General features: G+C 54.2%; 1 protein-coding gene across 2 annotated transcripts; it reads right to left on the reverse strand.

The window, feature by feature from the left end:
• Positions 1-1,038: 1,038 nt before the first annotated feature.
• On the reverse strand, positions 1,039-8,405 carry Mapk11 (mitogen-activated protein kinase 11). 2 transcript variants are annotated; one of them, XM_052748619.1, is made up of 12 exons: positions 8,163-8,403; positions 5,273-5,402; positions 5,040-5,098; positions 4,836-4,947; positions 4,719-4,748; positions 4,582-4,629; positions 4,387-4,501; positions 3,968-4,039; positions 3,696-3,775; positions 2,968-3,046; positions 2,720-2,893; positions 1,039-2,326 (listed from the first exon to the last, which is right to left on the reverse strand). In XM_052748619.1, exons 1-12 carry the CDS (start codon positions 8,276-8,278, stop codon positions 2,247-2,249), a joined length of 1,095 nt encoding a protein of 364 aa, XP_052604579.1. In that variant the 5' UTR covers positions 8,279-8,403; the 3' UTR covers positions 1,039-2,246. The 2 variants fall into 2 exon arrangements, with proteins under 2 accessions (XP_052604579.1, XP_052604580.1); XM_052748620.1 differs by lacking the exon at positions 3,696-3,775 and having other exon boundaries at positions 3,924-4,039; positions 8,163-8,405.
• Between the last annotated feature and the right edge of the window lie 4,752 nt (positions 8,406-13,157).

The following is a 13,157-nucleotide window of genomic DNA, read 5'->3' on the forward strand; positions in this document are numbered from 1 at the left end:
AAAAAGGAGATCCTATGTAGTGCCTTCATGTGAGCTTTCTCTCTGGGGTCTGGCCCAGACTTGAAACAGATGCGCCCTGGAGGGTAAAGCCACCAACCTTCCCACAGCCTAGTGACCAAAGTCCATTCCAGGATCCCACTGGGTGGAAGAGTAGTAACAAGATCCCCCAGAACTCTCTTCCCCTCCCTCCATGCCTGCCTGCCTGCCTGCCTGCTGCCATGAATCAGCAGCTCAAGGCCAGCCAGAGCAGCTTTACACCTGGGCTGCTGCTGCTGCTGCTGTGGCACATTCACAAGCAGACAAGAGTGAGCAGGGGGAGCTCTGGGCCACTCAGACCACATCTGCCTATATCCTGTGCCCTCCATGCCCTGGGAGGCCTCTGGCCACCCACCCATTTCCTCAGTTCCCCTCCTTATTCTAGGGGGGACTAAGCCAGACCAGACTTTGGAACGAAGGCCATATATTGGGTTCCATTCCTGCGGCCAGTCCCCCAACACTAGGTCTCCCCTAGGACCAGCTGCCAGACTAAGGCCTCTGGAGGTCCAAGATTCAGCACATGGGCATGATACATGAGCTGGCTGTATCCTGGGCTAAGGTAGCCTTTTTGCCTTAGCCAGGAAGGAAAGGAAAGCTATTTCCCATATCCTGTCCAATCCCTGAGGAAGAACTGGCCTTCACTCCAGAGACAATCCCACCCCATCACCCCACCCCAGAGCCAGCTTCATCACTGCGTAAAAGGGAGCCAAGCCTGTCCACTGAATCCCAATGTACATAAAACAGCAGAGACCAATGTGGGATGGCTATCACACCATTTTCCCCCTTTTATCCTGTGGGTCTTATCCTGCACTAGTCTCCCAGGTTCTTGAACCCTCCGAGGAGCTGTGATGGCACCAGAAATGACCACTGCTCTCACTCGGTGATCCAGGGGTGCAAAGTCTGCGGGGCTGGCTGGAAGAGGACCAAGCCCAGCGGTCCACCCACCCCTCCAGGCAGCAGGAGCGGTAGAAGCGATAGAGTCTGGAGCCTTTCCACACCAACGAGAGCAACAGGGAAACCCCTTTATTGTGCACACTAAGTGCAGGCACTTGACATCCAGAGCCCCCTGATCCCTGATAGCAGAAGTTCATCATCTCTTCGGGGAGGAGCCACACTGCCAGCCCACCTTCCAACAGCGCCCTACCTCCAAAGTTACTTGGTCAGCTCCTCTCTGGGGAAAGGGGAGATGAGGGATGCCTCACAGACCACAGCACCCCAGACCAGCTGCAGAGGTACAAGGGTAGGTGGAGGTAGAATGTGGACAGACGTTTGTCAGCTTTGAATCAAGGTCCAGGAGCAAGACTGTCTAAGTTCATATTCATGGGTGCTGTCCACCTAGCATCCTTGAGATTAGACCCCCTCCTTCATCAGCTTCCCAGCAGGCATTGTGTCCTTGTGCCCCAGGATCCTGCAGCAGCTCCAACACCCTAGCAGAAAAGTCCTGGTTTGGGCTCAAACGAATGGATCTTGGCACCTCTCCGAGCCTTAGTCTATCTAGTTCACAACTGGGTCTCAAGACCCATTAGGTAACAGGAACTTGGGGAAGAGAAGGCAAGAGTGTCTCCATCTTAGGTGCCCTACCAGAAATGGTTGCTGACCTTTGGATGCTCACAGATTCATACACACCAGCACCTGCCTGCATATGCTCTGATGTGTACACCAGGAACATACACTCATGCCCATTTGTCCACATATCACAGGTAAACACAAAGCTGCAGCTGGCTTTTCTGATTAGATACCTGGTGATGGTCTCTGCCTTGCCACCCCCAGAGGAAACTCCACTCATTTGGGTGGTGGGCACTGGCCCTGCCTCAGCTTTGAGCCACTCACTTCCAGGTTGAGCTGCTCCAACCACTGTGACTCCCATCCCCTCAGAGTCTTGGGGGGGGGGGGGCATGGCCCATTTGCCTTTCTCCCAATCCAGAGTCTTCAGAGCAGAAGAGATTCCAGACAGGGACACATTCAGATCCCTCACAGAGGTCCCAAGGAGAACCTGGGTGGACCAAGGTAGGCCCAGAAACACTACTGCCTGGACTCCAACACATAATGGCAGGCATATGTACACATTCGTGCATTCATGTGTGTTAGATGTGTAGAGTTTTCTCAAGGCAAAGGGTCCCAGGTTACGTGTCAGGGCTGCCTGAGAGGCACCTCTTGAGGAAAACTGGAAAGCTGAGAAAAGGGGGCAGGCCCAGGCTTCCCCTCAGGCCTCACTGCTCAATCTCATGGGTGCCAGGCAGCTGTGATGGCTCCAGGGGCTTGAAGCTAAGGACTTCCTGGTAAGTAAGCTCTGGGGGAATGAAAAAAAAAAAAGGGGGGGTGAGATTGTGCTGTTCCCTCCCCCCCACACAACCCAGTTCCTCATCTGCATGTATGGTATCTGCTTCCCAGCCCACATCTACCACTGCCTAAGCTGAGAAACAGAACCTTCCCCACATTGTCCTCCAAGTTTCACACACACACACACACACACACACACACACACACACACACACACACACACACCTTTCATGTCTCACTCTGGAGTACAGACATTCATGTGTTTTCCCCCTCCCAGGCCACTTGGGGGCAAGTTCTGGGGAGTTTCTTGCATGAAACATGTAAAGTCTTGTTCTGAGAAAATGCAGCCCACAGACTTCTTGGGCACTGCTCCCTCTCCCATGTCCCCTTGCCCTATGCTCACCCTTCCACTCCTCCAGTGTCCGCTCCTTGGCCTCAACACTTTCATCATAGGGTTCAGCCTCTGGCTCATCGTCAGGATCATGGTACTGGCTGAAGTATGCATGGGCCAAGGCTTCAGCTGCACTGACCCTTTGGTCACTGTCTAGCACCAGCATCCTTCCAAGGAGGTCTACAGCTACAGGAATGAGGGTTAACACCACATCCGGTCCTGGATCTGAAGCCCAACCCATACCCAGTACCAGTCCTCACCCAGAGGGTTGGCTCCATGGAAGACACTGCTGAGGTCCTTCTGGGGCATGGGGGGCAGAGACTGGATGTATGTCCGGGCCTGGGGGCACATAAGAAGGGCTTGAAGGACTAATTATCCTCTATTCCCATGACTCCAAACTGGGCAGAAGGCATCAGATGTCCCTGATGCATTCATTCCAATCTGCCTGGCAGGTGCCCCAGCAAGCCAGAGTCTTGCTCTCGAAGTCTGGGGGCTCCCTAGCTGGGTGGTGGTGACACACACCTTTAATCCCAGTACTCAGGAGGCAGAGGCAGGTGGATCCCTGAGTTCAAGGCCAGCTTGGTCTACAGAGCAAGTTCCAGGACAGCCAGGGCTACATAGAGAAGCCTTGTCTCCCAAAACAAAACAAAACCGTCTGGGGACTCCAGACCTCCATGTGGCTTCTGGTGATGTCTGCAGAAGCCAAATATTCAAAGCTTTCTCTGCTCTCACCTGCCTCTACTGTCTACAGCTGGAGGAGTTCTGTCAGTACTGATGGGTTTGTGCTCCACTCTTGCCCCTACCTGGAGATGTCCTCCTGGCTCACCTGCTTCTCCCTGAAGGGTTGGGTTTCTAGTACAAGCTCTGTCCTTCTCTGTCCATGTCCCCCACGGGATGCCCATTTATCTGCATACCACCCCCTCCCCAACATGACTGGGTGCTTGGTCAGCAGAAGAACAAACAGATGGATGGATGGCCACTAACTTACATGCTCCGAGGATATCTTTGCCAGAACCTCAGGGCTGGGTGTGCCCACCACCTCCATGATTCGCTTCAGCTGGTCGATGTCTACCTAGCTCAGGAAACACCTGGTGGCCAGTCTTTCCAGCCCCAGCCCCTGGTACACTGGGGAGCTGTGGCTCAGGACAGGGAGCCCCACGTGACATGGCATAAGAAGGAAGACTTCGGAAAAGGGCTGGTGACCACCCCTACCTACCCTGTAGAATGGGACCCCAGCTTGACCCTGCTTCCCAAGGATACAGTCGTTGCCCGGAAAGAGGGCCTTTCCTTGGAGAAGCTCAGCCATGATGCATCCCACAGACCAGATGTCCACTGTTGGGGGAGAATAAGGAGACTCTATCAGTCTGCTACCCCCAAATTCTTCCTGTGGAGCTGGGGAGAAACCTGCCCAATGACCCTCAGTCATATCCAGAACCAAAGAGACCAGCGGAGTTCTGTCCCCTACCCTGAGAAGAGGTATGAGGACACCCACCAAGTTAGAAGCCTTTCTAAAGCCGGTCCCACCAATTTCTCTTGCCCCTCACTCAGAGCTCCAAAGCATGCTCTTCTCCCTTTCAGCCCTTCTTCCTATCCCCAATTTGTCACCTTCCCTACACATTGGTGTGAGCACTGCCTGCCCACCCTTCTAGGACAAGGCCACTGTGGAGGGTTGACAGCACCTGTCTGGTTGTAGTGCATCCAGTTCAGCATGATCTCTGGCGCCCGGTACCAACGTGTGGCCACATACCCAGTCATCTCCTCATCAGCCTGGCGCGCTAGCCCGAAGTCCAGGATCTGGAGGACCACAGGCGTTATGTAAGACACCTCTCTCTCTGTGCACCCCCACTGTTCACACACCCCACCCCACCCCTTACCCTAAGCTCGCAGTCCTCATTCACCGCCACATTGCTGGGCTTCAGGTCCTGCAGGGTGGGGTGGGCGGGCATGAGTGCGGCGGCCGTGAGCCTGGCCAGAGTGACTGACCCTCACCCTCGCCCACAGCTGCACCTACCCGGTGGATGATGCCTGCCGAGTGGATATACTGCAGGGGAGGGCAGACCGGGTGAGCCCAGGCTCCACCCCGTTCTGCCCCATCGAGGGAACGAACCCCAGAGCCCACGCGCCCCACCTTCAGCCCACGCAGCAGCTGGTAGACGAGGAACTGAACATGCTCATCGCTTAGTGCCTGGCACTTGACGATGTTATTCAGGTCAGCGCCCATCAGGGTGGTCACCAGGTACCTGCAACAGGGTCAGGAGTTAGGACTGTGTCTCGCTACCCCCTCCCCTACTAAGCTCCCAAGGCCACCGCCAAGTCTGCCCAGGCCGCTCACACTTCGCTGAAATCCTCGATGGACGTGGCCGGCGTGAAGACGTCCAGAAGCCCTATGACCTGGGCAGGGAACCGAGGCAGGACCACAGCACAGCTGTAGGCAACGCCCCGCTGGTTTGGGCCCCGCCCGTATGGGGGCGTGTCCCCTAAAGGCCCCTCCCCTCCCAGTTGGCTCCCGCCCCCACCGGGCGGTGTCGGTTGTTCAATCCCCACACCACTGGCCCGCCCTCTCACGTTCTCGTGCTTCAGGTGTTTGAGGAGGCGCAGCTCGCGGTAGGTCCTCCTCGCGTGGATCAGGGATTGGAAAGGGCGAGACAGCTTCTTCACAGCCACCTTCTGGCGCAGACGCGCGTCGTAGGCCGAGCTGCAAGGTGGGCGAGAGAGGCGATGCGCGAGCGCCTGGCCTGAGTCCACCCTGCGCCGGAGGGCAGGAGAGCAAGCCTCCGCGGCTGGCTCCAAGACCTAGGAGGCCGGTCCCTGCCTGCTGTCTCCACGCCGCCCTTCTTGGACCTCCCTTAGGAGACCCCCTCGAGTAGATTGAGCGTTCTCTGGCAGAGTTGGTTTTTGTTTTTTTTAAATCTTTTCTTCTCTCGTGATTCTAGCCCAAACCTAAGACTCTACTCACAACGAGGCCGCTGCATGGAAAACACGCTAAGAACATGTCCACGGACACTCCCTCAGCAAGCAGCCCTCGTCCTTCCTTGCCGTGAGCAAGGGAGGCTTACCTACAAAGCCATCCATGAACACCCCACCCCCACGCCTCCGCATACTAGATTGAGGAAGGAAGAGGTGTCAAAAAAAGCATCCTAATTTGTAATTGAAGCTGGACGTGGTGGTTCAAGCCTGTAATCCCAGCTCTTGGGGAGGCTGAAGCAAAAGATCTGAGATGAGTTCAAGGTTAGCTGGTGAAACACTGTCTCATAAAAGCAAAGAAACCCCCCCCCCACACACACACACACACAATTTATAACTGAACAACTGGATGGTAGGAAATGTTCATCCCGGGTGGGTTGGGTGCTCTCTGGCCCACTACCTGAAGACTGGAGGATCCTCCACCTCTACCCTTCTTCCTTCCTTCCTTCCTTCCTTCCTTCCTTCCTTCCTTCCTTCCTTCCTTCCTTTCTTTTTGGTTTTTGGAGACAGGGTTTTTTGTGTAGCACTGGCTGTCCAGGAACTCACTCTGTAGACCAGGCTGGCCTCAAACTCACAGAGATCCGTCTGCCTCTGCCTCCTGAGTGCTGGGATTAAAGGCATGTGCTACCACCACCACCCAGCTCCTCTTCACCCTTCTGCCCTTCACTGGAAGGCCTCAAATGAGCACATGAGAACATGCCCTCTTCTGTATTGGTGGGACCTAGACCAGCATGATCATGAGCTGTGGTCATAGGGCTTTCCCCCACATTCTGGTCCCACTGCCCTCAAGACTGGAGCAGCTATGAACCCACTGAAGGAGCCTAGCTGGCTACAGTCTCTTCATCTCGGGGTGCACCCTTCCCTGCAGTGAGTGGAGACAGGATACCACCCATTCCCACCAGGAGAGGAAAGGCAAGGATAGGACATGGTGGGTCTGGGATGCTCATGAGACTAGAGAGTCGTGGAGGAAAGCTGGTTCCCTATGATAAACGGAACATCGAAATAACTCCTGGGGTGAGGTGTGGCGGGGGTGGCTACTAGAGCCGCAGATCCTCCTACTCCATTGCATCTGTACAAGTTACCAGGAGTTGGCATCCTATCACCAACCTCAGTAGAGCAAACCCAGCATCACAGACCAGTGGAGACCCACCCAGGCCTCACTTGGGAAAGTTGGCTGCCCCCCAGTAACTCCTAGATGGTCAGCCCCCAGATGATGCCATCTGAGTCCATGTCCAAACACTCTGCAAGGTGTCTGCCCCCCTTCCTCCCCAACCCACTCCCAACCTCCTCCCCCTCCCACTCCCCTTCCTCCCTCCCTCTAATTTATTATTGCATTATTTGTTTTTAAATGGGATTTTGTGTAACATCCTCCTCCTCTACTTGCTGAGCCCATGAGCATCCCAGACACAGCCTGTCTTATCTTTTCCTCTGTCCTGCTCCTTTCGGTGTTGGGGGGGAGATCCTGTCTCTGTCACTGTGGAAGGGGGTACACCCTAAGAGAAACAAGAAGGAGATAAGGAACAAGTGTCATCAGAACAAGCTTATCCATCTCATAGTACTAGGATTATAAACTACAGACGTGTGGTGCCATCCCATGACCAAGCTCACTATGGGCCCTGTAAAGTAGGACTGGTTTCCTCTCTATTACAGAATCTGTAAGATTTCATCAGCAGCCCTGCTGTCCGAGCTTTGACACAGGCGAATGACAGCATAAGATCCAAGATTTGAGCCTCAGCCCCCATTCCCAGTGCTGGGGTGTGGGGCACATATCCGTGTCCACACCCTTGACCAGCCTGTCAACACGGACTATCTGCCCCCATTCTCCAATCCCGGGTGCCTGGGAGCTAGCTAGCTTCAGCCAACCTGTACTCTGCCCGGATCAAGACTCTAACCCTTGATCCTCAAGCCCTAGCTGCGGGGCTACATCCTGAGATCCTTTGTTGGGTAGACTGGGGTAGGGTGTAGACAGGAGGGTAGATGTCTGATTCTGCTCAAGCCTCTGTCTGAGACTCCTAGGACACTGGAGGAGGAGGGGTAGTAGGATCCACGAAGAGTTTGATGGCTTCCGAAGAGGAGAGGTCTCCCCACAGCGCCGGGAGCCCCCTTTTCAAACACTCAGGTCTGGGGGCATGTTAGACCCTCCAGCTATTTAGACTCTGCCCCAAATAACCCGGATGGCTGCTCCATTTAGCAGCCCCAGAGACTTGCTCTCCCGCCAGCTGTGACGCCGCGGGATTCGGCCTTACTGGGAGAAACTAGGGATCAGAGATGGGGGGGGGACGTTAGAGGACCCCCTCCCTGCCAACGAGTGTAATCTAGTAGGAAAAGTTTCCTCCGTGTCCCCCTCCACCCCCCATTCATTCTTCAGAAGCGTGCCGGCCGGGGGCGGAGGCAGGGCGAGGCCCCTCCCCACGCCGGGAACCCCACGTCGCGCTGGAGGGTCGCGCACGCTTTCCCGCCCAGCTCCCACCAGATCCTTGCCGGCCCCTACCAGACCGAGCCGTAGGCGCCGGAGCCCACCGGGCGTAGGCCCTGCAGCCGCTGCGGCACCTCCCATACTGTTTTGTTCAGCTCCTGCCGGTAGAATCCCGCGCGCGGACCCGACATATCCGCAGCGGCAGCTGGAGCGAGAGCCCCGGAGCCCCGGAGGCCCGCGCAGCACCCGGCCCGCGCCCCACGCCCAGCAGGCGTGAGCACCGCTGAGCAAAGCGGGGTGGGGGGTGGGGGGCTGCGGCGCAGCAGGGCGGGGCGGCGGGGCGGGGCCGAGGCCCGGCGGATTTCCCCAGCCTGGCGACCGACCGGGGGCGGGGAAGCGGGAGGGGGGTGGAAAAGGGATGGGGGGGGGGGTGTTCCCGGAGACAGACGTGCAGCTTCCTGCCCCTGGGAGACGGCGACAAAGGAGAAAGCCGTCTTCCCTCCCGTGGGGATGACGAGCAGACCTCTTGCTTGTATTTCCCAACCTTCACCTTCTGCATGCCGCGCGCTGCCCCTGCCCTTCCCCGGGTCCCAGCTCAGATTCCGTCCTCAGAAATGAGGGGAAATTGTTAAAAAGCGAGCTAGAGCACATGGTGAGGATGTTTGCAGAACAAAAAACACTAGCCATGTAAAAACTAAAGGCTCTGGGTGAAAACGAGCGCCACGGCGCTAACCCAGGGCCCCACCGTGGGAGGTGCGTTGTGGCCTGGGTGAGGAGGATGCTTCCCTTTGGCATTAGTGGTTCACCTTCCAGTAGACTTACCTTGGTGACAGAGCCTTCAGGGGACGTTATCTACCCTGCATCTTGCCCTAACCTAGGTCTAGAAAAAGCTCCTGGTAGAGGTGAGCTCCCGGCGGCCAGTCAGCACCAGGGACAGCAGCAGCACCCTGGTTGGGGCCACAAGGTTTGGTCCCCAAATGAATCCTTTTTGGTATTGGGTATTTTTCCTTCGTATGAAGCACCCACCTCACTGACATCCTCGAAACGCACCCAGCGCTAACTTTCTCAGGCCACTAGCACGAGGTGGCCCAGCAGGTCTGCCACCCAGGCAGGTGCAGTTCAGTTTGTCACCAAGTATAGAAAGCTCCCGTTTTCCTGGTGTTTTCCAGGTGGATGGATACTCTCATGTGCAGTAAGGTCTCACAGGTATGTGTCACTCTAAGACAGCGGTTCTGAACATGTGAGTCTCCACCCCGACCATCAAAAAACACAGATATTTATATTATGATTCATAACAGTAGCAAAATTACAGCTATGAAGTAGCAACGAAAATAATTTTATGTGTTGGGGGGGTCACTGTAACATGAGGAACTCTTTTTTTTTTTTAAGATTTACTTATTATGTATACAGTGTTCTGCCTGCATGTATCTCTGCAGGCCAGAAAAGGGCACAAAATCTCATTGCAGATGGCTGTGAGCCACCACCATGTGGTTGCTGGGACTTGAACTCAGGACCTCTGGAAGAACAGCAAGTGCTTCAAACCTCTGACCATCTCTCCAGCCTGAGGAGAGCTGGAAAGGGTCACAGCATTAGGAAGGTTGAAAACCACTGCTCTCGGCCCTACTTTAATTCACACTTAAAAGTGAACATGGAGTCAGGCGTCATGGTGCACACCTTTGATCCTAGCACTCAGGAGGCAGAGGCAGGTGGATCTCTGGGAGTTCAAGGCCAGCTTGATCTACGTTTGTGAGTTCCAGAACAGCCAGAGCTATATAATAGAGACCCTGTCACACACACACACACACACACACACACACACACACAAACAACCTTGTCCCCCAATAAAGAAAGTGAACATAGACCTAGTGTGGTAGCTTCCATCTGTAATTCAAATGCTCAGGAAGCTGAATATGGAGGACCACAGCAAGTTCAAGGCCTTTCTGGGCTACATAGTGAATTCGAAGCAGCCTGAACTACAGAGCGAGACCCTGTCTCAAGGCAGAAAGAGAAAGAAAGAAAAACCAGGTATGGTGGCACACATCTTTAACCCTAGCACTCGGGAGAGAGAGGCAAGTGGGTCTTTGTGAATGCAAGCCTAGCCTGGTCTGCAGAGCAAGTTCCAGGACAGCTAGGGCAACACAGAGAAACCCTGTCTCAAAAAACTAAAATAAATAAAGTAAAACAAATAGTAATATAATGTAAAATATAAATTAAAAATTGTCAACTAAGCTGGGCAGTGATGGCGGCGAATGCCTTTAATTCCATCACTCGGGAAGCAGAGGCAGGTGGATCCCTGTGAGTTTGAGGCCAGCCTGATTTACAGAGTGAGATCCATCCAGGACTACACAGAGAAACCCTGTGAAGAAACACAACAAAATAAAACAAAACAAATCGTCAACTAAACTAAAATAGGCCAGTGAAGTACCAGGCACTAGAACTATCTACCGTGAATCCTGAGATAGAGTGGGGCATACAAAGTGGCCAAGGAAATAGCTCCAAGCCTCAGTCTCTAGCCCCTTACAAGACTTTGCCTAAGCCCCAGGCCATCCTTGGCAGCAGCTTCCCCTCTGGGAGCCGTTCTCAATCCTGGAGCCTAGCCAGAGAACCTGAGGGTGGCCCCAGCCCCCACTGCTCAGGACAATAAAGCTCAGAGAGCACCTTTCCCGGGGGTGGGCTGAGGTTTTGTGCAAAGCTAATGGAGCTTCAGCTAAAGGCAGAGGAGGGGTGGGGGGAACTGAGCCAGGGTGATGGTGGGGGGTTGGGAACCTTGCCTACACAGTGGCCAGGGGGGGAGGGTAGTGGCCTTTGTCTGTACAGCAGCAGGGCAGGGCCAGGCAGTTACCAGGGTAACCTGCCTTGTCTCCTCCACATTCCCAAGGATGCCCAATTTGGCTCAACTGGAAAGTGGGAAAGGGGGCAGGATGAAGGCTTAGGACGATAGTAGCCACCTACCCAGGAGGGCCTCAGACCAATTTTCCTGACTGCTTCCACACAACCCCCCCGCCCCCCAAGTCCAGGTGGTCAGAGCTGACAACTGTTAGCCAGGGGTTAGACCTGGCCAGGCTTAGCTCTCACACAGTGGTGGTTCTGATCCTCAGCAAACCGTTCTGGACTCCTCTTTCCACCTGTTGTGCCCACCCACGGGTAACCAGGTGCCTTCTGAGGACTGTAGGATCCAACACTCCAGGGAGTGGCCACCTAAGTTTAAGTTGGTAGGAAGTGCTAGAGGTCCCCTTGAAGGATAGCCCTGAAGCAGGTACAAGGTGGCATTGTAATAGAGGGCAGGTGTGTTGGGGGGCTGCAACATAGAAAGTCCAGGACTCTGTCTCCATCCTCTGCTATGATTTAGTGCCACCCCTAAATATCGACCCCATCTTCTATTGCCCGCTCTGTTCAAGCCCCCTTTTCCACTAGACAGTTCCCCAGTGGTTAGCTGGCCCCCTCAGATCCCACAGATTCTGCGAATGGTCAGAATGCACTTTGTGAAAGATAAATCTGGAAGAAGGAACTGATTTAGGGGAAGGTACCAAACGTTGCCTACCACAGCCCCTTCTCCTCCTGTCTCTAGTACAATGGAAAGTGGTCATAGAGGAAAGCTAGAGGTCATCCCTGGGTTTGTTGGTGATGCTGCTTCAACTCAGGGTTGGTCTCATGCCCCTATCCATCCCTAAGCACTCCAACACAGAGGCCAAGTTTTTACCCTTGCTGGTTCCCAGTGCAGGACAAGCCCCCGAATCTCTGCACACACTTGTCTACCCTTGAAGGAATGTGAGGAATAAGGATGGACACCTGGAACCTGTTTGGGACTGCCAACCACCCCCAAGCTTAGCAGTGTGTATGCTTCTGTCCAGTGAGATGGTCTTTAGGGGTCCACTCTGGAAGCCAGGCCTCAAGGTTCCCAGTTCTTTTATCCCAGCTCTGCATTCCAAAACATGACCCCTTCAACCCTGCTGACTTAGAGATACTTAGTTCAGATTCCCTGGCCAGTCTTGTATTGAAATCACAGTAGAAGCATCACTTCAGGGGGGGATATTGACTGTTGGTCTTGCACTCCTTCTTGGGAGAGACAGCTCCCCAATCAGGACTCCCCAGACATAGGATGTGACAGTGCATTCTGGGAAGAGTTCAGGATGGGATCGATGGACAGAATTTGAATCCAGCCAAAATCACACTGGACCACTTCCCTTCCTGTTATGGAACACTGACTTGAGTAGGTATCTGGAGAGGATGGGAGGCTCCCCCAGGGCAGACCCACTTGTCTAGCTTGCTGCTGGGTTCTCTGTCTCCTACAGTGCCCGTAGCAGAAGTGAGGAGCTTCTCACTTCTGTGGAGCTGGGTGTAGAGGCACACACCTTTAATCTCAGAGACAGAGGCAGGCAGAACTGAATTCAAGGCCACTTCTGGGCTAGAAAGCAAGTTCCAGGCCAGCCAGGGTTACACATTGATACCCTTTCAAAAAACAAAACAAAACACAACACAAAAAAACCTTGTGGAGTGAATGAGGTTCTCTGTGTGTGCGCATGTTTAACTCACACTGGAATACTTTCTAGGTCTAGAGCCTGGGGATTAGGAGCAATCCTCTTTCCTACCGTGGTTTGAATGAGAAAAGATCCGATAGGCTCATGTTTGAATGCTTGGTCCCCAGTTGGTGGATTGTTTAGGATTAGGAGGTGTGGCCTTGTTGGAGGAGGTTTGTCACTGGGGGTGGGCTTTGAGGTTTCAAAAGCGCAAGTCAGTTGCAGTCTGTCTGTCTCTGCCTGTAACTTTCAGAACAGAGATGCCTTGCCCGTCTGCCGCCATGCGCCCCACCATGATGGTCATGTACTAACCCTCTGAAACTGTAAGCAAGCTCCCAAATAAATGGTTTCTGCTCTAAGCTGCGTTGGTCATGGTATCTCTTCACAGCAACAGAACAGGAACTAAGACATACACTAGCAGATTCCTGGAACTCATGGCACCACTGACTCTCTGGCTGTGGCTTTTTTTTTTTTGGTTTTTCGAGACAGGGTTTCTCTGTATAGTTTTGGTGCCTGTCCTGGATCTCGCTCTGTAGACCAGGGTGGCCTCGAA

The sequence above is a fragment of the Peromyscus californicus genome, unplaced genomic scaffold, assembly GCF_007827085.1.
Source record: "Peromyscus californicus insignis strain IS unplaced genomic scaffold, ASM782708v3 Scaffold_20__1_contigs__length_68692818, whole genome shotgun sequence".
In the NCBI taxonomy this organism is placed as follows: domain Eukaryota; kingdom Metazoa; phylum Chordata; class Mammalia; order Rodentia; family Cricetidae; genus Peromyscus; species Peromyscus californicus.

Bases quoted from the DNA above. Each gene is read 5' to 3' on its own strand.
- Mapk11 (XM_052748619.1), bottom strand. From the start codon at position 8,278: ATGTCGGGTCCGCGCGCGGGATTCTACCGGCAGGAGCTGAACAAAACA. The intron at 4,040-4,386 runs GTGCTGTCAACC...CTCCCCCAACAG, and splicing joins GATGCACTACAACCAGACAG to TGGACATCTGGTCTGTGGGA. The intron at 2,894-2,967 runs GTGAGGACTGGT...TCATTCCTGTAG, and splicing joins CCATGGAGCCAACCCTCTGG to CTGTAGACCTCCTTGGAAGG.